We start from the raw sequence: 22,344 nt of genomic DNA, 5'->3' as shown, positions 1-22,344 counted from the left end.
TCCCTAATTTGCCTTGGTGTGTTCTACAATGATATCCTCATCAAGGTGCCTTAAACTAGGCCTAAGAATGCCTAGGATGGGATGAGGATGCAAAGATGCACATTTAAAAGCATTTTCAGGATTTTCAGAAAAACAGAGTCCCGCTCGAGCGCAGGTTTCCCCGCTCGAGCGTACAGGCAAACAAAGGTACACGCTCGAGCGTAAACTTTCCCGCTCGAGCGTATTGTAAAAGTACTGGATGGGTGAAATCCCCGCTCGACGCCCGCTCGAGCTTGAGACATGACTCCGCTCGAGCGCCCAATCTTCCGCTCGAGCGGACTGTAAAACAGTGCAAGATGCTGGATGCTCGGATTCCACGCTCGAGCGGCATTTCCCCCGCTCGAGCGGAAATGCGAAATCTGGAAAAACCCAGATTGCACCTCCAAGCTCAAAACCAAGTTCAAAAGCATCAAAACTCGACCTCTTGGGCTAAATTTCCAGAAAACACATGTGAACTCATAGTTAAACATGGTTCAAAACTCAATTTGAGAGATCAAAGCCCAAGGGTGTTTTATTCAAACCCAATTTCAAATCCATTTCAAGAACAATATGAACATGCAACATGCATGAATTCAAACCACTTTGAAGCTTCGATTTGATGTTCTAAAGAGCCAATTCTTTTCAAAACATGATGAAATCATGGACCATTACAAAATTATGAACATGCATGTGAGGAAACATGAACTTACAACCTCAAAACTCAAGAATGGCAACATGCATGCAACAATCAAGCTTCAATTCAACATCTAACCCATGATTGGCTCTAAACTCCATCAATATGACATGAACCATGCAAGAATCCACTCAAAACATGAACAAGAAGACAATGGAGCTACCTTAAGTCTTGTATTTAGGATAGGGAAGCTCAATGTGGAATCTACACTTCAATCCAAGCAATTCTTCAAGATGAATTCCAAGTTCTCTCACTCTCTCCCTCTCTTGGTCGGCTAGAGCAAGAAAATGGCTGAGCAAAATGTTGCCTAAGTGTATATTGAGGCTCAAATATGTTATATTGAGTGGGCCACTAAGGGTGGCAAAATGGTAATTAAGTCCAACTCTTTAATTAGCTTAATTTAATCTAATTTAATCATACCTAATCAGTTTTCAGGTAAATACACCATAAAATCACATTAATTACGAAGATCATAAAACATTAATCAATTCCCAGTTCGGCCGCCGATAAGGCCTTCAATTAGCAGTTTAAACATATAAGCATGAACAGATAATCAGACAATCAAACAGATAGAATGCAATTAACCATCTTATACTCAGTTAATTCAGATTCCAATTTCAGTCAGTCGGTTCAGTATTTCATTCAGTTCGATTATCAGTCAGTTATCAGTCATTATCCGTTTCGTTTAACAGTAATCGGTGATTATCGGTAATCAATCAGTCCTTAATCAGTAAACAGTATGAGGGTCGTTACAGTCTCCCCTCCTTATAAAGAGTTTAGTCCTCTAAACTCGAGTTACCTTCATTCTGGAAGAAAACAGGATTCAGTGGAAACAGTTCAGGATATCGTTTGGCCATGTCATCTTCCCTTTCCCAAGTGGCATACACGCCACCGTGGTTTTGCCAGTCAACTTTCACTAACGGGATCTCTTTGTTCCTCAGTTTCTTGATTCGTCTGTTTACAATCTGTATAGGCCGTTCCTCGTAAGTGTAGTCATCACTCAACACCACGTGGTTAGGCTCTATTACATGGAAAGGATCCCGAAGGTAATCTCTCAACATCGAAATGTGGAAGACGTTATGCATATGCTCCATTTCAGGAGGAAGTGCAACTTGATTCGCCACCGGATTGATTTTCTCAATGATCTCATATGGTCCGACGTATCTCGGTGCTAACTTGCCTTTGACTCCAAAACGAGTCTGGCCTTTCATTGGTGTCACTTTCACAAAAACGTGATCACCCACTTCATACTCTCTGTCCCGTCTTCTGACATCTGCATAACTCTTCTGTCTACTCTGTGCAGTTTTCAATCTTTGCTGTATCAGTTTCACTTTTTCAGTTGTTTCATATACAATCTCGGGCCCAAGCAAAGGCCCATCTCCAACTTCTGCCCAGCAAATTGGAGATCTACATTTTCTGCCATACAATGCCTCAAAAGGCGCCATACCTATACTCGAATGGTAGCTGTTGTTGTAGGCGAATTCAGCTAAGGGCAAATGGCTTTCCCAGTCTCCCTGAAAATCAAGGACACACATTCTCAGTAGATCCTCCAGAGTTTGGATGGTCCTTTCTGTTTGGCCATCTGTCTGAGGATGATAGGCACTACTCAGTCTCAGTTCAGTACCCAGTGCAGTTTGTAGGCTTTGCCAAAACCTCGATGTAAACTTCGAATCCCTGTCAGAAACAATAGACACAGGCACTCCATGCAGTCTTACAATTTCATCAATATAGATAACAGCCAATTTGTCCGCATTATAGATTGTCTTGACAGGTAAGAAGTGAGCAGATTTGGTTAGTCTATCAACAATAACCCAAATTGAGTCCATACCTTTTCTGGAGCGAGGTAATCCAACGATAAAATCCATCGTGATATGCTCCCATTTCCACTCTGGTATGGGTAAGGGTTGCAATAATCCGGCAGGTCGTTGATGTTCAGCTTTGACCTGTTGGCAATGAAGACATTTGGATACAAAATCAGCAATTTCTTTCTTCATTCCCGGCCACCAGAAATTCTGTTTCAGATCTTGGTACATTTTCGTATTCCCCGGGTGGATAGACAATTTCGAATTGTGGCCTTCTTGCAGGACTCTTCTTTTCAGTTCAGTATCATTCGGTACACACAGTCTTTCTTGAAATTTCAGTACATTATTCTCACATTTGAATCCCGGTCTCGGTTTAGATTCTCTTTCTTCGATGATCTTCTTCAAGAAGTCATCCAGTTGCTGTTTCTCTTTAATCTCTTCAATCAGCGCCGGTTGAGCAGAAATAGCAGCTAAGGTTCCACCTTGTTCTCTCAAAACAATTTCAACTTCAGATTTTTCAAGGTCACAAAGCAACTCTTTCTGCCCTGTAAGCAAACAGGCTAAGTTTCCAATCGATTTCCGGCTCAATGCATCGGCAACGGTATTGGCTTTTCCCGGATGGTACAATATCTGTAGGTCATAGTCTTTAATCAGTTCCAGCCATCTCCGCTGTCTCATGTTTAGTTCTTTCTGTGTGAAGAAATACTTTAAACTCTTGTGGTCGGTGTACACTTCACATGTCACCCCGTACAGATAGTGACGCCAGATTTTCAGTGCAAATACTACTGCAGCAAGTTCCAGATCATGGGTCGGGTAGTTCTTTTCATGTGGTTTCAGTTGTCGGGAAGCATAAGCAATAACCTTCCCATTCTGCATTAAAACACATCCCAAACCCTTATGAGAAGCATCACTAAATACAGTATAACCATCCGTACCTGAAGGTAGGGTAAGAACTGGTGCAGTCACTAATCGAGTTTTCAACTCCTGGAAGGCAGATTCCCTTTGGTCAGTCCAGTCAAATGATGTCCCCTTCTGAGTTAACTGAGTCAATGGTAGAGCAATTTTGGAGAAATCTTTGACAAATCTTCTGTAATATCCAGCCAATCCCAAAAAGCTTCGGACTTCAGTCACATTTGTTGGTCTAGGCCAGTTCACTACAGCTTCAATTTTCTGCGGATCAACAGAAATTCCATTTTTGCTAACAACATGCCCCAAAAACATAACATGGTCAAGCCAAAATTCACATTTAGACAGTTTAGCATACAGTTTCTGTTCTCTTAAAGTTTGTAGGGCAAGTCTCAGATGATGTTCATGTTCTTCTATACTCTTGGAGTAAATCAATATGTCATCAATAAATACAACAATAAAGTCATCAAGGTATGGTTTAAAAATTCTGTTCATAAGGTCCATAAAGGCAGCAGGGGCATTCGTGACTCCAAAAGGCATAACCAAAAATTCATAATGTCCATACCTCGTTCTAAAAGCAGTTTTATCGATGTCTTCCGGTTTAACCTTCAGTTGATGATACCCCGATCTGAGATCAATCTTAGAAAACACTTGTGCACCCTGTAACTGATCAAATAAATCATCAATGCGTGGCAAAGGGTATTTGTTCTTTACAGTTACCTTATTCAGTTCACGGTAGTCGATGCACAGTCTCAGTGAGCCATCTTTCTTCTTGACAAACAAAACAGGAGCACCCCATGGCGAAGTGCTAGGTCTGATGAACTTTTTATCTAACAGTTCTTGCAATTGCACTTTCAGTTCCTTCAGTTCAGTTGGAGCCATTCTGTAAGGAGCTTTAGAAACTGGTTGTGTTCCGGGAATCACATCAACGGTAAATTCAATCTCCCTATCAGTCAAATCTCCTGGAAGATTATCTGGAAAAACATCTGGAAATTCCCTGACTATAGGAATACAATTCACATCAGTTTTAACACTATCATCAGTAGACACAGTCAGTACAGAACACAGATATCCTTTACACCCCTTTCTAATTAATTTAACAGCTTTCACTGATGAAATCAAATACGGAGGAGGTACTACTCCACTCCCATTAAACACAAATTCAGGCAAACCAGGTGGACGGAAAACAACTTGCTTGGTCACACAGTCAATAGTGGCATGATATTTTTGTAACCAATCCATCCCCAATATTACGTCAAAATGATCAATGTTCAATGGCAGTAAATCAATAAACAGATGCATATCCCCAACAATAATTTCACATGCGGGGTACATATAAGCACATGTCATGGATCCCCCTACGGGTGATGATACGGCTAGCAGATAGTTCATGGGTTCTAAGGGTCTATCCAATTTCCGTGAAAAAACATATGATACATAAGAATGCGTAGACCCCGAATCAATCAGTACATATGCATTTTGAGTACAGATAGAGAGAATACCTGACACAACGGTCTCGGTATTCTGCACATCTCCCGGTACTAGTGCGAACACTCGGCCTTGGCTCATAGGCTCTTTCCCGGTAGCTTTAGGATTCGGTTTTGGTGGAGCATTTGATGCTGCGCCGCTGGCTGCAGCTTTGCTATTGCCCTGAGGAGCAGAAGGGCAATCTTTAACCATGTGGCCCACCTTGCCACACCTGTAACAGGCTCCAGATATTCTGTAACAGACCCCCTTGTGCTTCTTGCCACACTCAGGACAGGGTGGTATGAAACCACTCCCTTGGCTGGGGCTAGTTGTCAACCCCGTATTCTGTTTCTTGTTGGCTGGGTTGTGCTTGCCTTTCTTGAATTTGAAACCCTGCCTTTTTCCATGCCATTCAGTTGTTGGTGTTTCAGATTGTTTCACCGCTGCAATGTTCGACTCGGCCATCAACGCCCGGTCGAGAACACCTACAAAAGTCGGTAACTTCAAAACATTTATCCGGTCAAGTATTGCCACATTAAGGCCACCTTCAAATTTTCTGGCCTTCTTATACTCAGTATCCACCATATGCGGTGCATATCTAGCAAGCTCAGTAAATTTCGTCTCATATTCCGCAACAGTCATTGTGCCCTGCTTCAGCTGTTCAAATTCAGTCACCTTTCTATCCCTGACACACTGAGGGAAATACTTTTCAAAGAAGGACTCCTTGAACTGAGCCCAAGTCATAACAGTATTTGTATCACGGATCAACATCCACCACCTTCTAGCCTCTTCTTGTAGGGTGAAGGTAGCTAACAATACTTTGTTTGCTTCCGAGCACGGAAACACTTCAAATAATTTCTCTGTTTCCAGAACCCAAGCTTCAGCTTTTAACGGTTCAAGGCCTCCCTGAAAGGATGGCGGTTTCATTTTGCTGAACTTCTGGGTAAGAGCAATTATATCCCCATCATTCACATTCACATTAGGTTCCGGCTGTACCGGAGGAGGAGGAGGAGGTGGGGGCTGTTGGTTCTGTTGTTGTTCTAGTCTAGCAGTTATCAGTTCTATCATTCTTTCCATTCTTTCCATTCTTGCCTCGGTAGACGAGGATTCAGGTTCATTTGCATTGTCCATTTCACTATAAGTAGTTATAACAGTTATAACAATTGTAACATAAACAGTTGCATATTTAAACAGTTATCACATTAACATGTATTCAGTCATAACATAGCCACACACTTTTCAAGTTCATGAAATGCCCTAATCACTTTCTAGGACATCCTATAGCTCATTTGGACACGTGTGTGCGGTATAACTCGTGGTTAAGTATCGCTCTGATACCACTCTGTCACGACCCAAACCCGGCCCTATGGGTTTAGTACCGTAACCGGCCAGTAATCCGAGATTACCGAAGGCCTGCAGAACAGTAATACAGTAAAACAGAGTACAGGGCCTGGCGGAAGCCAATACAGTAAATAAATAGTGTCCATTGAGCTGTGACAGTCTGTATGCAAAAAGGCTTTTCATACATTATACAAAAACAGTACAGAACAGTATACACAATATTCACATCCATTCAAGTAGGGACTCAACCCTACAGAACAGTACAGAAAACATTCCGTCTGTACAAAACAGTACGGTCTATACAAAACAGTAAAACAGTACAGAAGGGGGAAAAACAGACAAAACACCCCCAAGCCATAGCATGGCAACTCGGAACCTCACAGTGAGGCACAAAGGCTGGCTTGACAAAACTGGAGTAACCCTGACGCCTCTAGCTGCGGTCTGGTGCCTGAACACCTACATATATATATGAGCAGTGAGCTAAAGCCCAGTGAATAACACAATATGTAAAGAGGTTAAGAATGAATGTCCTTACAGTATGAAAACAGTTCATTTCAATCAGTCATTCAGTTGTTCAGTACAGTAAACAGTCATATGTGGTACATCCATTAGTATAACAGTAACAGTAGGTCTTAAAAGACCGAACAGTAATGATGGCCATCAGTCAGTAAACAGTAGTGGTTCCACAAGGAAACCGACAGAGATCTCTGTGACAGTAACAGTAACAGTAAACCGTAGATACTAAGGATGCCACAGTACAGTTCAGAAATAAAGGACATACATTCATTCAGTAAATAATACCAGTTCAGTAAACAGTTCAGTTCAGTATTCAGAAGATAATCAGTTGAACATATCTTTACACAATTGTTACTCACAGAGTTCTGGGCTACAGTATGCTAGAGCGTGTCTCCCCAGTTGCCAACCCTACACAGTTCACAGGTTGAACACACACTAAGCTACACAGTTGGGAAATCTTATAACTTAATCCCTAATTTGCCTTGGTGTGTTCTACAATGATATCCTCATCAAGGTGCCTTAAACTAGGCCTAAGAATGCCTAGGATGGGATGAGGATGCAAAGATGCACATTTAAAAGCATTTTCAGGATTTTCAGAAAAACAGAGTCCCGCTCGAGCGCAGGTTTCCCCGCTCGAGCGTACAGGCAAACAAAGGTACACGCTCGAGCGTAAACTTTCCCGCTCGAGCGTATTGTAAAAGTACTGGATGGGTGAAATCCCCGCTCGACGCCCGCTCGAGCTTGAGACATGACTCCGCTCGAGCGCCCAATCTTCCGCTCGAGCGGACTGTAAAACAGTGCAAGATGCTGGATGCTCGGATTCCACGCTCGAGCGGCATTTCCCCCGCTCGAGCGGAAATGCGAAATCTGGAAAAACCCAGATTGCACCTCCAAGCTCAAAACCAAGTTCAAAAGCATCAAAACTCGACCTCTTGGGCTAAATTTCCAGAAAACACATGTGAACTCATAGTTAAACATGGTTCAAAACTCAATTTGAGAGATCAAAGCCCAAGGGTGTTTTATTCAAACCCAATTTCAAATCCATTTCAAGAACAATATGAACATGCAACATGCATGAATTCAAACCACTTTGAAGCTTCGATTTGATGTTCTAAAGAGCCAATTCTTTTCAAAACATGATGAAATCATGGACCATTACAAAATTATGAACATGCATGTGAGGAAACATGAACTTACAACCTCAAAACTCAAGAATGGCAACATGCATGCAACAATCAAGCTTCAATTCAACATCTAACCCATGATTGGCTCTAAACTCCATCAATATGACATGAACCATGCAAGAATCCACTCAAAACATGAACAAGAAGACAATGGAGCTACCTTAAGTCTTGTATTTAGGATAGAGAAGCTCAATGTGGAATCTACACTTCAATCCAAGCAATTCTTCAAGATGAATTCCAAGTTCTCTCACTCTCTCCCTCTCTTGGTCGGCTAGAGCAAGAAAATGGCTGAGCAAAATGTTGCCTAAGTGTATATTGAGGCTCAAATATGTTATATTGAGTGGGCCACTAAGGGTGGCAAAATGGTAATTAAGTCCAACTCTTTAATTAGCTTAATTTAATCTAATTTAATCATACCTAATCAGTTTTCAGGTAAATACACCATAAAATCACATTAATTACGAAGATCATAAAACATTAATCAATTCCCAGTTCGGCCGCCGATAAGGCCTTCAATTAGCAGTTTAAACATATAAGCATGAACAGATAATCAGACAATCAAACAGATAGAATGCAATTAACCATCTTATACTCAGTTAATTCAGATTCCAATTTCAGTCAGTCGGTTCAGTATTTCATTCAGTTCGATTATCAGTCAGTTATCAGTCATTATCCGTTTCGTTTAACAGTAATCGGTGATTATCGGTAATCAATCAGTCCTTAATCAGTAAACAGTATGAGGGTCGTTACAGATCCAAATTGTTAATTTTATATGACATTTCACGTATACCATCCATGGAAGAAAAATGAGGATTTTTTTTAAGGTCTCTAGTATTAAGATTTTATAAACATAAAGGACACCCAATATTTTCATAATGTCTAAGATCCCTCAATATCGAGCTAGAGAATTTCTCTGGATGAATTTTCTTTGAACTTCATAGAGAAATTCTGGTTCACGGAGAATTTCTCTGGACGAATTCTCTCTGGACTTCATAGAGAAATTCTGGTTCATAGAGAATTTCTCTAGTCGAATTTCTCTGGTCAAATTTGTGTGGCTCTATCCAGAGAAAATTATGTAGAGAAAATTTGTGTGGTTTTGTGTGGCTCTATCCAGAGAAATTTGTATAGAGAAAATTTGTGTGGCTTTGTATGGCTCTATCCGGAGAAAATTGTGTTAGAGAAAATTTGTGTGGCTTTATGTGGCTCTATCCAGAGAAATTTGTGTAGAGAAAATTTGTGTGGCTTTGTGTGGCTCTATCCAGAGAAAATTTGTATGGCTTCTGTGTGGCTCTATCTAGAGAAAATTTTGTGTAGCTTTGTGTGGCTATATTCAGAGAAATTTGTGTGACTTTGTGTAACGCCCTTAAAATAAACCCATCAATCATATATTCTTGACATGCTCAGACATAAGAGAATAAAGCATAAATTACATTTCATCAGAATATTTATTACAAAATGTATTACATGTTGACAATAAAAGTAAATGCCCTACGGGCTTACAACTTTCCAAGCCAACACTTAGTTACAAAAAGCGTGAGTACTAACTCAAAACAGAAAATAAGCCCTTGGCTTGATATACATGTAATACAAAAATGTAATCACAAAAGATGTCCCAACCACTAAGCCTCTCAAGCTACGTCTTAGGAAGTGGCATGCTACCTGTACCTAAAAATGATGTCCCATATAGGGTGAGCCAACGCCTAGTAGAGATATGATGTCCCATTTGATAAATGTTTAACTCACATAAATCAATTCATAACCCATTTCAATTACATGACAAATGTATCCATGTTCCATTTCTTATCCAATTTCTCAATTCATAACTATGGCTCAGAACCTGGCCAAACAATTTAAATGAGATTATATCTCATATCAACAGTACTTCCATTTCAATTAAGATAACAACTCAAATTAAACACTTCACAATGAATACACATAATTGCTATATCAATCACAAATAAAACACTTCCATACTTCATATATGATACACAGATTTGCTGTATCAATACTTCAATAGATACACATATTTGCTGTATCGATGGAGTCCATCCTCTATCTCCTCTCAAACAATATCCGGTTTAGGAGTCCATCACCTATCTTCTCCTAAACCGTGGAGTACATCCCCTATCTCCTCTCATACACTACAATGTATATAAACACATATCATATACATAATCAATTAATACATAAATTTGATGTATTATTCCAACCGTCATATTCGATGACATATTCAATTGATAAGTTTTAGTTTGCCTAATCATCATGCATTGTCTACAATAATCAAGACTATCCTTCATCGATAGCCCAAAATAATTATTTCTAAACAGAAAATAATTACATCAACAGATAATTTATCAACAATTTTCAAAGGTGAGTGATTAATAAATCCAACTCCGCTATTCCATCTCATATTATGCCAATTTCATTGATTCCAACTTAATTTCATGTTTCCATAATTTTCCAAATTAATTACGTGGATTAATTTGTCATAACAATTTAGGGCTTTTTCCCCATTTTCTCAATATTGACCCAAAGGCCCAAGATAACTTCAATAACATCAATACTATCATTTTAAGACCCAAAATACACATTTATGAGCCAAAATAACAAAACCTCTCTTTATACATTTAGAAACCCTAACACCCAAAATCACTCAACTGCAACATTAAATCAAAATGATTAAATACTTATGTCAAAGATCATAAAAATGAGCAGTTATCCCTACCTCAAATTCAGAGTTCAAATGAAGAAGATGGAGAAATTCGAAGTGCTCCAAACCCCAATATTTTCATATCAAAATGTAGCCCTCGACAAACTCCGCACTTTTTACAAAGGCCAAAGGGTAGAAGGTCACTCATACTAGATCAAACCCTAGAGAGAAGGTAGAGTTTTAGAGTGAGGTGCTCTCCAATGGTGGTTTTCGAAAAGTAAGAGAGAGAAAAGAAATCAAAAAGTGATCCAAAAATGTGAAACTCGGACTGATATAAAAGTCGGCCCGCTCGAGCATGGGAACCCCCGCTCGAGCGTCAGACACAGACTCACGCCCGAGCGTCAAAAGCGCCGCTTGAGCGTCGATTGCACACTTCTAGAAATTTTGCAGGCGATGGTCCCCACTCGAGCGTCAAACTCCCCGCTCGAGCGAAGGAACAAAATCAAAGGTTCACGCTCGAGCGTCAAAACTCCCGCTCGAGCGTACGAAGACCTGCAGAGAAAAATACTGGGAGATGGAAATTCACGCTCGAGCGTCAAAATGCCCGCTCGAGCGGAGAAGCAACACGAAGGGCCCGCTCGAGCTTGAAGGCCAAATTCTGTGCATCAACTCTAGGTTTCAAAGCACAACCAACGTGTTCCAAACCTGCCCAACACAACCCAAGACTCAAATACAAAGAGTAAGGAATTAAAGGATAACAACATGACATATACAACAACCAACTCCACGGAACCTAAATCCGGAGAACTGTTAAACAGTGAAGGGAAAACTGGGATCGCTATAACGTGTGGCTCTATCCAGAGAAAATTGTGTAAAGAAAATTTGTGTGGCTTCATGTGGCTCTATCCAGAGAAAATTGTGTTAGAAAAAATTTGTGTGGCTTTGTGTGGCTCTATCCAGAGAAAATGTGTAAAGAAAATTAGTGTGGCTTCGTGTGGCTCTATCTAGAGAAAATTGTGTTAGAGAAAATTTGTGAGGCTTTGTGTGGCTCTATCCAGAGAAAATTGTGTTAGAAAAAAATTGTGTGGCTTTGTGTGGCTTTTTTCAGAAAAAATTGTGTAAAGAAAATTTATATGGCTTTGTGTGGCTCTGTCTAGAGAAAATTTGTGTGGCTTTGTGTGACTCTATCCAGAGAAAATTATGTAGAGAAAATTTGTGTTTTTGATCAAACCAGAGAAAATTAAACAAAAACGAAAAAAAAAAAAAGAGAATTTCTTTGGTTTAGGCATGGAAATAGACCAATTAAGCTCATGAACACAACGTCAAATTTTACTCATTATTGAATCTTCAACAACAATTTTCTCTATGTTTTCAAATTCATCTATATTTTAACGAAATGATCTACTGCAATTCAAATTTGCACAAACAATAAACATAGACCCAATTATATACATACATACATCTCAACAGCCTCACTAGTAGTAGCAGCAATTACTTGACCAATCAGGAACTCTGGTCCCTCACACATCGATCTAGAGAAATTTCAATCCAGAGAATATCTCTGGACTTTCTACTCTCCAGAGAAGTTTAGAGAAATTCTCTCCAAATTTCTCTAGTTTGTAAATTTCTCTAATTTTCTTTGGGCTTTCTAGAGAAATTCTCTCAATAAATTTCTCTGGACTCCCTAGAGAAATTCTCTAATTATCTCTAAACCAGAGAAATTTTATTTGTATTTTGAACAAACCAGAGAAAATTGAATTTTGAAATTTATTTGGCTTTGTTCACATACATACCATAATTATTAAGTTTTGAATCAATTTCGAATTTTTTTTAACCTACCAGATCTATAGCTAAGCAAGACTCCATATCCATTCGTGTCAAATGAATGAGGGTTGAAGACAATCAAACAATCCATTAACATCAAAAGTTCAAATTTAACAACAATACCCACATTGTAATCAAACTATATTATCTCTAGAACATTGTTATAAAAACAAAAATTCAAAACACTAAAAACAGAATTGAACCATAATTTAGAGAATCATAAAAAAAAAGAAAAAAGAAAAGACAATGGTTGAATCAAGGCTGTTGCTGAGCATCCATAATCCCAGCATCAACAAGCACTTTTTTTCTCTTAGCCAATTCCATATCCTCATCAACTATCATCTTCACCAACATCTCAAACCCAACCTTAGGCTTCTAACCCACATAGTCCCCAGCAAAACCTCAATCCCTCGAAGCCATAAGAGAAACCACTCTCGGAAGCAATTGATTCCCAAGGTCTAGACGGAAGCCATGGATCTTCTAGCTTTAGGTTCTCGAACAGTGAGGCAAAGTTCGTGTCGACCGCCATTGGAAGATCTGCAGAGACTTTCCAACTTTCGAATTGAAAGTGATCACTCTCTCTCTTTCTCTTTGTGTGCAAATCAAGTTCTAGAAATTCCAAATCCTTGTGTGCGTAAGATATATCAAATTTCTCTGCAAGGGACTTTAGATATCAAAAAAAAAATTATGAATTTCTGTCATTATTAAAAATGGGAGAGAGACCTTAGACTAATTTTTTCAAAAAAAACATATCGATTCAATAAGAGTAACATTTTTATTTTATCATGTTTATTTTTTTAAAATAAAAATGTTACGATTATTAAATCGACCTATTTTTCTTATGAGTGATATACATAGGGAGTTTTGTAAAAAAAAAAAATCGGGAGCTCTAAATTAAAAATTCTAATAACTTTAATTGGTGTGTGAGTCTTATGTGATGTGATGTTTTGACTTTTTTTTTAATTTTTATTTTTCACATCATTGGTGTTCTTTTAGAACTCTCAAATTATAGGAATGTATTTTGTTTATAAAAGGAATAATTCGAATCATCAAAACAAAATTCGTAGAGAGTCGCGCATGATTTTTATTATTTTTGTGACAATTATTTCTTAAAAAATAGATATCTAAAAAATAAAAGAAAGAAGAAAATGATGTAATAACATTTAATAATTAATTTTATATATAAAATAAAAAATAAACAGAACAAACGCCAACTGCAAGTCCATGAGACCTAACAGCCCGAAGAAGTGAAAGCCAAAACCCCAAAACTCCACATTTTCCCATTTCTCTCTCTGACCTCATCCTCTCTTCTTCTTCCATGGCTTCCAATGGTGCTCCTTCGGTCAGTCTCTCCCTCTCTCTCTCTCTCTCTCTCTATATATATATATATATATTTATATGTGTATATTATTGTTTTTTTTTTGTTTTTTTTTAAAAAAAAAAAAAATTGTTATAGTAATGTAAGTTTGATTGTTTTGTAGAGAGATGGGGATACACAGACCAGCTTGGAGAAGATCAAACGACAATTAGCTTCCAGCTCTGGTAGAAATCTGTTGCAGGGTCCTCTTCTTAAGCGATCGGAAACGGTAACCCCTCTTGCTCTATCCTGTTTATTACTTGTTGAATTATTGTAAAGTTTATGAATTTTCGTTATGATTGTGCAATTGATTGAGAAATGTTGAACTTTACGAAGTCAATTTAGTGTGTATGACCAAAATAGTGAAAAAGAAGAAGATGAAGAAAATTAAGTTAATAGATTGGGTGATCAAAGGGTATATTTTGTTTTTATATTTATTTGTATATTAATATGTATTTGGGGTGTTCTGGAGTTTGGTGGACTGTGAGTGAGTGGTAGGCAATTGAGTTTGCTGGTGTTTAGTAGCCTAATTGAAGGCCTCAGTGAAGGTGCAATAACCCTACCTAAAATTTTATTGCCGGTGTGTCTTAATATAAATCGTATTAAAGCAATTTGTGTCAAGTTCAATTTGTAATTGAGGTTGTATGTTAAATTCTCAGTGGATTGTTTGTATCCAAACAAGAGAGAGAGAGAGAGAGAGAGAGAGAGAGAGAGAGAGAATTAATGGATATATTGAGGCATGTATTTGTACATATTTATATATCAAATATTTGTTGATATAAAGAAAGTGGGATGGCATGGCCCCTTTTTCCGTTTTGCTCTACTCGTTATTTTATTTTATTTTTATCAATAATAAAATAGAATTGTATTAGAGAATGTGATGAGGGGCCATAACCCTTAAACAATGAAGTAAAGAGGAAAAAAAGAATCCCTGGACAAAGACTATGCAATTGAACACTCGTAACCTCCTCCGACTCCTTCTCCTCAAAACCCCCCTCTGCTGCACTACAACTTTCCTTCTCTACTATAATACCAGATCCATGGACAAAACATGCCCAGCCTCGAACATCCTTGATCCCTCGCCACCCTGACCCAATTCCCCAAATCCACCCCCTGTTGCACCCTCCCCACTACCCATACATACACCCTTATCTCTTAGAACCACCCCTCCAAATCCCCAACTCCTTCATGGAAACTCTGTATAACCCCATAGTGGTCTATCTTTAAAGCCTGCCCTCATGCCTGAATAGTGTCTCCTGACATAACCTTTCCAGCTCCACTACTGTTAGCCTCAGCCTCCACCAGCTGATCACCTATATTACTCTACTACAATGCTTCACCACCCAATTTTCTGTGATCCCCATAAATTGAAGTCAAAGGTTTGGGTATGTTACAAGATTGAAAAAAAACCATGCTTAACTCGAAGCCCCTTTTGAGTTAGAAACTGAATTGGCAGCCCAATCCAAACAATTAAAATATCCTTTCTACTAGCACTAGGCCTTCGACCTGAATACCCACACTTAGACTGTTCCACCGAACCAAATATGGAAAAGAGAGATTGCCAAGTCCACCGTTAAAATTCCTACTGCACCCATATCCGATTGAGTCTGTGCCCTTGATAGCCCAACCCAAATGATTATTAAAAAACTTTTGTGAGGCCCCATCCCAACTTGTAGGTCCATTCATAGAACAACCATCAAGTCCAACGCTGCTATATTTCTCATTATCCATTGACATACCCTATGGACCAACCCATTACTAATATGGCCCATCATCTCAACATGAGCTCCTCCACCTTTAACCATCTGTTTTCATCCATGTGGTCTCAATTGATAGCACTACCTACATAACTAATCATTCTCAGTTTTAAAATTAAAAAAATTCCTTGTAGAAAAATCCCCCATCCCCTTTTCCAAAACTACACAAGCCCTACATGTGCTTACGTGTGTAATCCACACTTTCTCCCTTGGCCCCTAACTTCTTCATCTCTGATCATGACAGAGACACAAAATAGAGACCTCACTGCTACCACTGCTCCTATTGCTCTTAATCTTCGACTCCATCCACAACCTTCTCAAACTCCTCATTCACCATCTCATTCTCCACCACACTGCTTCCAATGCATTGACGAGTGAAATTGAGGCCTGAAGATTTGGCAAAACATAATGCCCCGCGTGAAAATTCAATTCATATGTCTAACCAGAAGTAGTTGAGGGAAGACTTTGTTAACTTCTTTTACCTTCCATACCTTGTAATGTATGGAGAATGCATGGGAATTTTGAGTTGGACTATGGATAACGTGGGGAAGTAATTTTGTTCATATATGACATTGCCTTACTTCATATGCGTTGGAAATTTTGGGAGATTGTTGTTATATTGCTACTTCTTGTAATGACTTACCTTTTTCTTTTAAATAGCTGAGGAAATGGAATGAGAGGTGGGTAATCTTAGACCCAACAACAGGAAAAATGGAATACAAGTAAGTTAAATGCGTGGATCAATTTTTTTTTCCTGGCATTATTCTGTTCCTCGAAATGAATTTCCCTTAAACTTTCCTGTTGTTTCATTCTTTAGGATCAGGAGAAATGAGCCAACTGTTAAGGGAGGCATTACATTTGATGCAAATAGCACGATTACGATATCTCCTGTGAACTTCCAGTAAGATTGGTGCTTTTAAATAACCTGTTTTGTTATATTATAATCAACCAGGTTATTCTGTATGGGTTTTAGTGATTATTAATCTGGTTTCTTGTTTTCTTTGCTTCAGTGGACTACCAAAGTATGATGGGTGCTGTTTCTGTATCCTTGTTGACCTGCTTCTATTTTATTTTTTTTTCCTTTATTTCTTTATGTTCATTATTATTTTCATTTTTAGTGGGGTTGAATTGGTGAAATTTTGGAATGCATTGCTTGGTTGACTTTGATTGTAAATCTTTGGAAATATTGCTGGATTTGGAAATGCTAATAATTGCATGATTCTTAACTATGCTGCTTAGATATTGGGACACCACAGAAAAAAGATTATTTCCTCTGTGCAGAAACTCCTGGTGCAGCTAGAGCTTGGGTATCAACTTTACAGTAAGTTATTGGAGACTTTCCCTGTGTAAAGTGCTTCAATAAATTGTTGCTCTAATTTGATTGAGTGATGAAATTGGTTATTCTTTACCTATAAAAAGAAGATGAACTTGGTTATTTTTTTCCAATGGTTTTTTTATTTTGTGCATGTCTTTATTTGACACTGTGTTTCTATGTCTTGCATTTAGAATGTAGTCCTATCTAGCAGGGACTAGGCAGTTCATTACTGACACTATACATGGTAAACATTTTGTATATTTACGAATGTTTGTAGTATATAGGGAATTCGCCACTGAGTTTATTTGTTTATTTTGGTGAGCATGATCTGATTAGAAAATGGAAAAGTTAATGAAATTACCATTTAATCCTTTTTCCTGACACATCTCCATTTATTATCTGAAACATGCCTTTTTTTAACTAAAAATCTTTACGTACTGTTTGTCTGTTCAAATATCTGGGGTGAGATGTCACTTCCAGTATTACAGTTTCGTGGTTTTATAACTAAAACAACTAAATTTTACATGTTTTATTCTAAAGTTTCTGTATTTTGTTTTTATGTTAGTATATAAATAGAGGCTGATGAACATGTGAAGTTGTCTTTCCCATTCAGGTTCACATCTTATGTTGTTGGTGTGACAGTGTGTGTTTATACATTTGTCTCTTTCTCATAAAAATGCTGGTTCGAGGCCCTTCCTAAAACCGCTTATGTGAATGGTGAAGGAGCTAAATTAAGTTGAATTTTTTGCAAACAGAATACAATCCTACCTATTATCAATGATCTTCTCAGATGTTATTTGACTTTTTGATGTTGCTTTCATATGTATTAAAGTCTTCTCTCTTAATCAACTATAAAACTCCCTTTATATGTAATTATTGTGTTTGTTTGTTTGTTTTTTCTTTTTTTTGACTTACGCATTCATTACTTTAATTGAAAAATCAGTGCAACACAGTTGGTTCTAAAGGCACATAAAGAGGCTGTGAATTCTTTAAGCGGGAATGGTTCTGCAAAGCTAGGAACAGTTGCTACTGTAGTTGCTGCTGCCAATTCGACAGCCCTGGAAGCTTCTAAAGAAATTGAAGCGGCTATGCAGATTGCCATGAGGAATGCTCTAGGAGCAATGATGAGTCGACCAACTGATGGTCCGATGGATGATCTCACAATCATGATGGTAGACTGTTACTTTCCCATTTATATATTTTATATTAGAGGTGAAGGAACTACCGAGTAGCGACACTCATATGCCACTAAGGAATACAAGACTTTTCTAGTATGCGTGATTCCTTGGGGGTCTCCTGATAAAATATAGCCCTTGCCTGCTGTTAATTGATAAGATGGAAACTACTTAATTTTCTTCTCTTTTTTGTTTTTTGTTTTTTTGGGAAGACAGCACCAAGTGAGGTAGAATATGCCTGTCTACGGTTGAGTTTTTGGTGCTTTTAAGGAGAGCTTGCAGTTGGGAAGACCAGTTTATGCTTATCGAATTCCTTTTCTTCCTGCTGCACCCCCCTTTCTATTCCCTTTTTTTAGTAAGAGTTTTAAGTTGATAATGGACTTATGAGGTGTTTCTGGGTTATAATAGATAGATATATAGGATTTCTTGCATTATCCAACAAAAATAAATTCTTTATAATAGAAATATCAATATCCTCAGGTTAATAAAAGAGATTGGGTCAAGGTTAATTGCCCTTGCAACCTCATTAAAAAATATAAGAGACTATTGAGTTCCATGTAAGCGCCATGTAAGAGAAAGACAAAAGTTTGGGGCAAACACTTTTATTTGTATATAGATGATATATATGATGTGATTATTCATTTTGCAGGAGACACTACGAGTCAAGGATGAAGAGCTACAACATTTAGCGAGGGACCTTCGTTCTCGGGATTCAACAATCAAAGAGATTGCTGATAAACTAACTGAAACTGCTGAAGCTGCTGAGGCTGCAGCATCTGCCGCTCATACCATGGATGAACAAAGGAGAGTTGCTTGTGTGGAGATTGAGCGCGTAACAAAAGATTCAGAAAAGCGGTTAGAGTCATCCAAGTTGAAGGTGCCAATAAATTCTGGTCTTTTAGCAATAAATTCTGGTCTTTTGTGATGATTTCTTGTTTAATCATATTAATGTACGCAGTCATGGTTTTATTATTTTGTTGATGTTTTTATTAATTTAATGTTGTGGATTTCTTTTGTAGCTAAGAGAATCTGAAGAAAAGGTTACAGTTCTAAGTAAAGAAAGAGATCAACTTATTAAGCAGAGAGATTCTGCTCTTCAGGAAGCGCATTTATGGCGTTCTGAGCTTGCAAAAGCTAGAGAGCGTGTTGTGATACTAGAAGGAGCTGTTGTTAGGGCCGAGGAAAAAGTCAGGGTTGCAGAGGCAGATGCTGAAGCTAGAGTAAAGGAAGCTACACAAAAAGAGGCAGCAGCTTTAAAGGAGAAGCAAGAGCTTCTTGCATATGTGAACATGTTACAAGCACAACTTCAAAGGTTTATGGTCTCACCTGTTCCAATATTTGAAGTGAATACATGTGTTGTGTGCTGTTGATTACATGGTATACTTTGGGATGCAGTTTTACGAGGAAAAAACTCGAATTAAGGGTTGTGCCTCAATTTGAGGTGTATTATGGGCTTATTTTTAGGATCCGAACCAAAAATCATATTAATCGGATATCAATAACTATATGATCGAAGTACATATTTTTTATGTTATTTCTCAAAAGAAAAACTTATTGTTTATTTTTTTGATTATCGATCATATAGTTATTGATATCCGATTAATATGATTTTTGGTAGGCACAAAGTATTCAACAAATCCTACAAAAATAAGCTCATAATACACCTCAAATTGGTAAGTTCATATATATTCATCTAAAATTTTTGGTTACGGAGGGAGATGCGAGATGAGATCTGGTGGGACATGTTGACTTACCTTTATTAGGTAACTAAGAGATAAAGGATGGTCCACTTAGTGTGTGTTGTTTCTTTTTGGCCGGGAGTAACATGTAGACAATGCCACATGATACTCAGGGAGTATCTAATAATTTTCTAGGATGTGGACCTTTTGTCAATAATGCATGCAGTACAAGTAGAATTTTGCCTAGCTATGCAACGTAGAGTAAGTTCATGAGATATTGTAGTCCCCTTTTTGTTATCGGTTTGACTGCCCCAATGGGAGGATAGACCAAAAGGAATAATCCCTGTTGCAATTATATGATTGAAATATCATACCATCCTATTGAAATGTGGAATTTACCTCCTTCATGTTGAAGCATGGTATGGTTTCTCAATAATTTAGTACTTTTCTACAAATCCTCGACCCTCCTTACCCTCCATTTCACTCTTTTCTGCACTCCATTTGAATCAGTGATGACATTTCTAGTTTTGAAAGTGCGTTTACTTGTTAGGTTCAGTGTTTGAGGATGAACAAATTTAAATCAAAGATTTTCCATTTAACAGGCAGCAGATTGATACGAAGCAAGTTTTTGAGGCCGAGTCATGTTCAGACACGGGTAACACTCAGCCACTGACAAAGCACGTGGATCCGTCAGATGAGAATGTGGACAAAGCATGTTTAAGCGTTTCTAGAGCAAGCATTGGAGATGGTGAATGGAGTGATATTCAAGCAACAGAGGCAACTATAGCTGATGTCAGAGAAATTGGGCCCGAGACAGAAGGGAGAAGCTTGGATATACCTGTGGTTAGCCAACCGATTAATAATCACCATGAGCAAGAAGCAAATTCTTTCCGTCAGCCATAATTGAAACAGTCGACCATCTCAGTTACAGAAAGGAAATTTGAACTTTTCTTGATCTGAAACATTGTTCGTGAGTAAGCTATTTCTACATGTTGGTTGTTGTCAACACTATACGTTTCTTTCTTCTTCTCTTCTTATTGATGGGAAATATGAAATTTCTTCTTGTGATTTTTAATGCTTCACACACAATATAGTCCTTATATATATCTCTGTAGAGTTCGGTTCCTGACGCTTATGCTATAAAATCATATTTGATCTGTCTTGTCGACTTTATTTGATAGCGTTCTTGGTTCCTTATTCATGATTTGATTATCTCTCTAGTTGGTTTGCTGGAAAACTGTTGACTGTCATGCGGTCTGTTGAACCGAAGTCCGTGCATTCTTCACTGGCTTCTGTAGCATTTGCCCATGGCGTGGCATGGATATCGTTGTTGTTTTTCTTGTTCTTTTTGATGCTCTTTGGACAAGTGGATTTCAACACACTCATCGTCTGGTTCCATGTGGATTAGTTTTTTAAACTCTGGACTTAAGCCTAGTAGCTTGTTTGATGACCAACAATCCCATCTGTTTAGTGTATCTTATAGAGAGTTGCGTACGACTTTTTAAATTTTAAAAATTTATGTGTTTACTGTTGGATGTATTTTTTCTTTATAATTTATGAGACATAAATAACTTAAATTAGTTGAAATTATTGAGAAAGAAGAGTATATGTGCTTTTAGATTTTACTTTTTTATTATCAATTTTTAACTTATAAAAAAAATTGCACCTAACATGGCCATCTTCAACCATTTTATGTTTTTAAACTAAAAAATAGATGAATATATATTAACTTATCAAATTATCTTTAACCATTTTAGGCTTGAGATAATTTTTTTGTTTTCGGGCTATTTTAGCCACAAAAAAGATAAAATAAACTAAAAAATAAGATAAAATGTCACATCCAGATTATAATTATTTTATTTTTTCTCTCACAAAAATTAAAAAAGTCAATCCCAAACGAGATTTTTTATCCTCAAGCTAAAATAGTCATATTCCAAGCAAAGGCTTACTATGTTTCTTAAATAAAAAATAGATAAATATATAGATTTATCAAATTACAATAAAAGAAAAAAAAGAAGTGTGACACCTATAAAATGTTATTTTAGTAATATAACATGAAATAATTTTATTTATTTTCTTTTATTTATTTTACAAGTACAAGGTGGTTGACTTAGTGGGTGACGAACTGTTTCGAAAGGCTTGTTCAGGTTGTAGAGACTTAATATAGTGCGCGTATGTTGGCCCAAGATACCCTACATAAAAAAAAAACACAAAAACAAAATATGAGATAAATTATTATTATTATTATTATTATTACTATTATGTTATATTTTTGTCCATCATGAGTAAAATTTTGAGACCTCTAAATGAGAAGCTTTAGAGATGGGTCCCACTTTATGATTTGATACTTTAACTTGTGATTTTGTAATTTTTTTATGCATGGCCACATCATTAAAATTGACATTAGAATTTCAACTCTAATACTCTCTATCATCACTCTTTTTCGTGTAAACGAAAAAAAGATTGAGAACTCTAAATTAAAAACTCTAATAATTCGATGTATGAATCTCATGTGATATGATATTTTGACCTTCATTTTTTTTCTCTCTTCTTTTTCACATCATTCAGTGTGTTTGGTTTGAATTTTTTGGATTAAGTTTTTTGAAAACTGTCAGTTTTTTAGTTTTCATGTTTTTTTTTTTAATTTCTAGTGAATATT

At 37.5% G+C, this 22,344-nt stretch overlaps 1 protein-coding gene and 1 long non-coding RNA gene across 2 annotated transcripts; one reads left to right on the top strand and one right to left on the bottom strand.

Moving 5' to 3' along the window:
* Positions 1–12,636: 12,636 nt before the first annotated feature.
* LOC114263387 (uncharacterized) lies at positions 12,637–20,858 on the top strand. Its single transcript, XM_082880335.1, has 10 exons — positions 12,637–13,744; positions 13,884–13,988; positions 16,177–16,238; positions 16,334–16,417; positions 16,527–16,558; positions 16,756–16,837; positions 17,775–18,003; positions 18,656–18,883; positions 19,026–19,318; positions 20,288–20,858. Exons 1-10 carry the CDS (start codon positions 13,721–13,723, stop codon positions 20,586–20,588), a joined length of 1,440 nt encoding a protein of 479 aa, XP_082736461.1. The 5' UTR covers positions 12,637–13,720; the 3' UTR covers positions 20,589–20,858.
* LOC145795555 (uncharacterized) lies at positions 19,120–20,294 on the bottom strand. Its single transcript, XR_014336669.1, has 2 exons — positions 19,671–20,294; positions 19,120–19,436 (listed from the first exon to the last, which is right to left on the bottom strand). It is a non-coding gene; the product is annotated as an uncharacterized LOC145795555 (long non-coding RNA).
* Positions 20,859–22,344: the final 1,486 nt, after the last annotated feature.

The sequence above is a fragment of the Camellia sinensis genome, chromosome 7 (assembly GCF_055761805.1).
Source record: "Camellia sinensis isolate YWXY chromosome 7, ASM5576180v1, whole genome shotgun sequence".
NCBI classification, from domain to species: Eukaryota; Viridiplantae; Streptophyta; class Magnoliopsida; order Ericales; family Theaceae; genus Camellia; species Camellia sinensis.
Note: the sequence above shows the minus strand (reverse complement) of the source record. Positions and strands in the feature narration are given on the sequence as shown.

What these genes read in the sequence shown, in the direction of transcription:
- LOC114263387 (XM_082880335.1), top strand. Translation starts at nt 13,721, where the DNA reads ATGGCTTCCAATGGTGCTCCTTCG. An exon ending in ACAGGAAAAATGGAATACAA is followed by an intron (nt 16,239 to 16,333) that starts GTAAGTTAAATG and finishes TTCATTCTTTAG; the next exon opens with GATCAGGAGAAATGAGCCAA. An exon ending in GCTTGGGTATCAACTTTACA is followed by an intron (nt 16,838 to 17,774) that starts GTAAGTTATTGG and finishes TTGAAAAATCAG; the next exon opens with TGCAACACAGTTGGTTCTAA.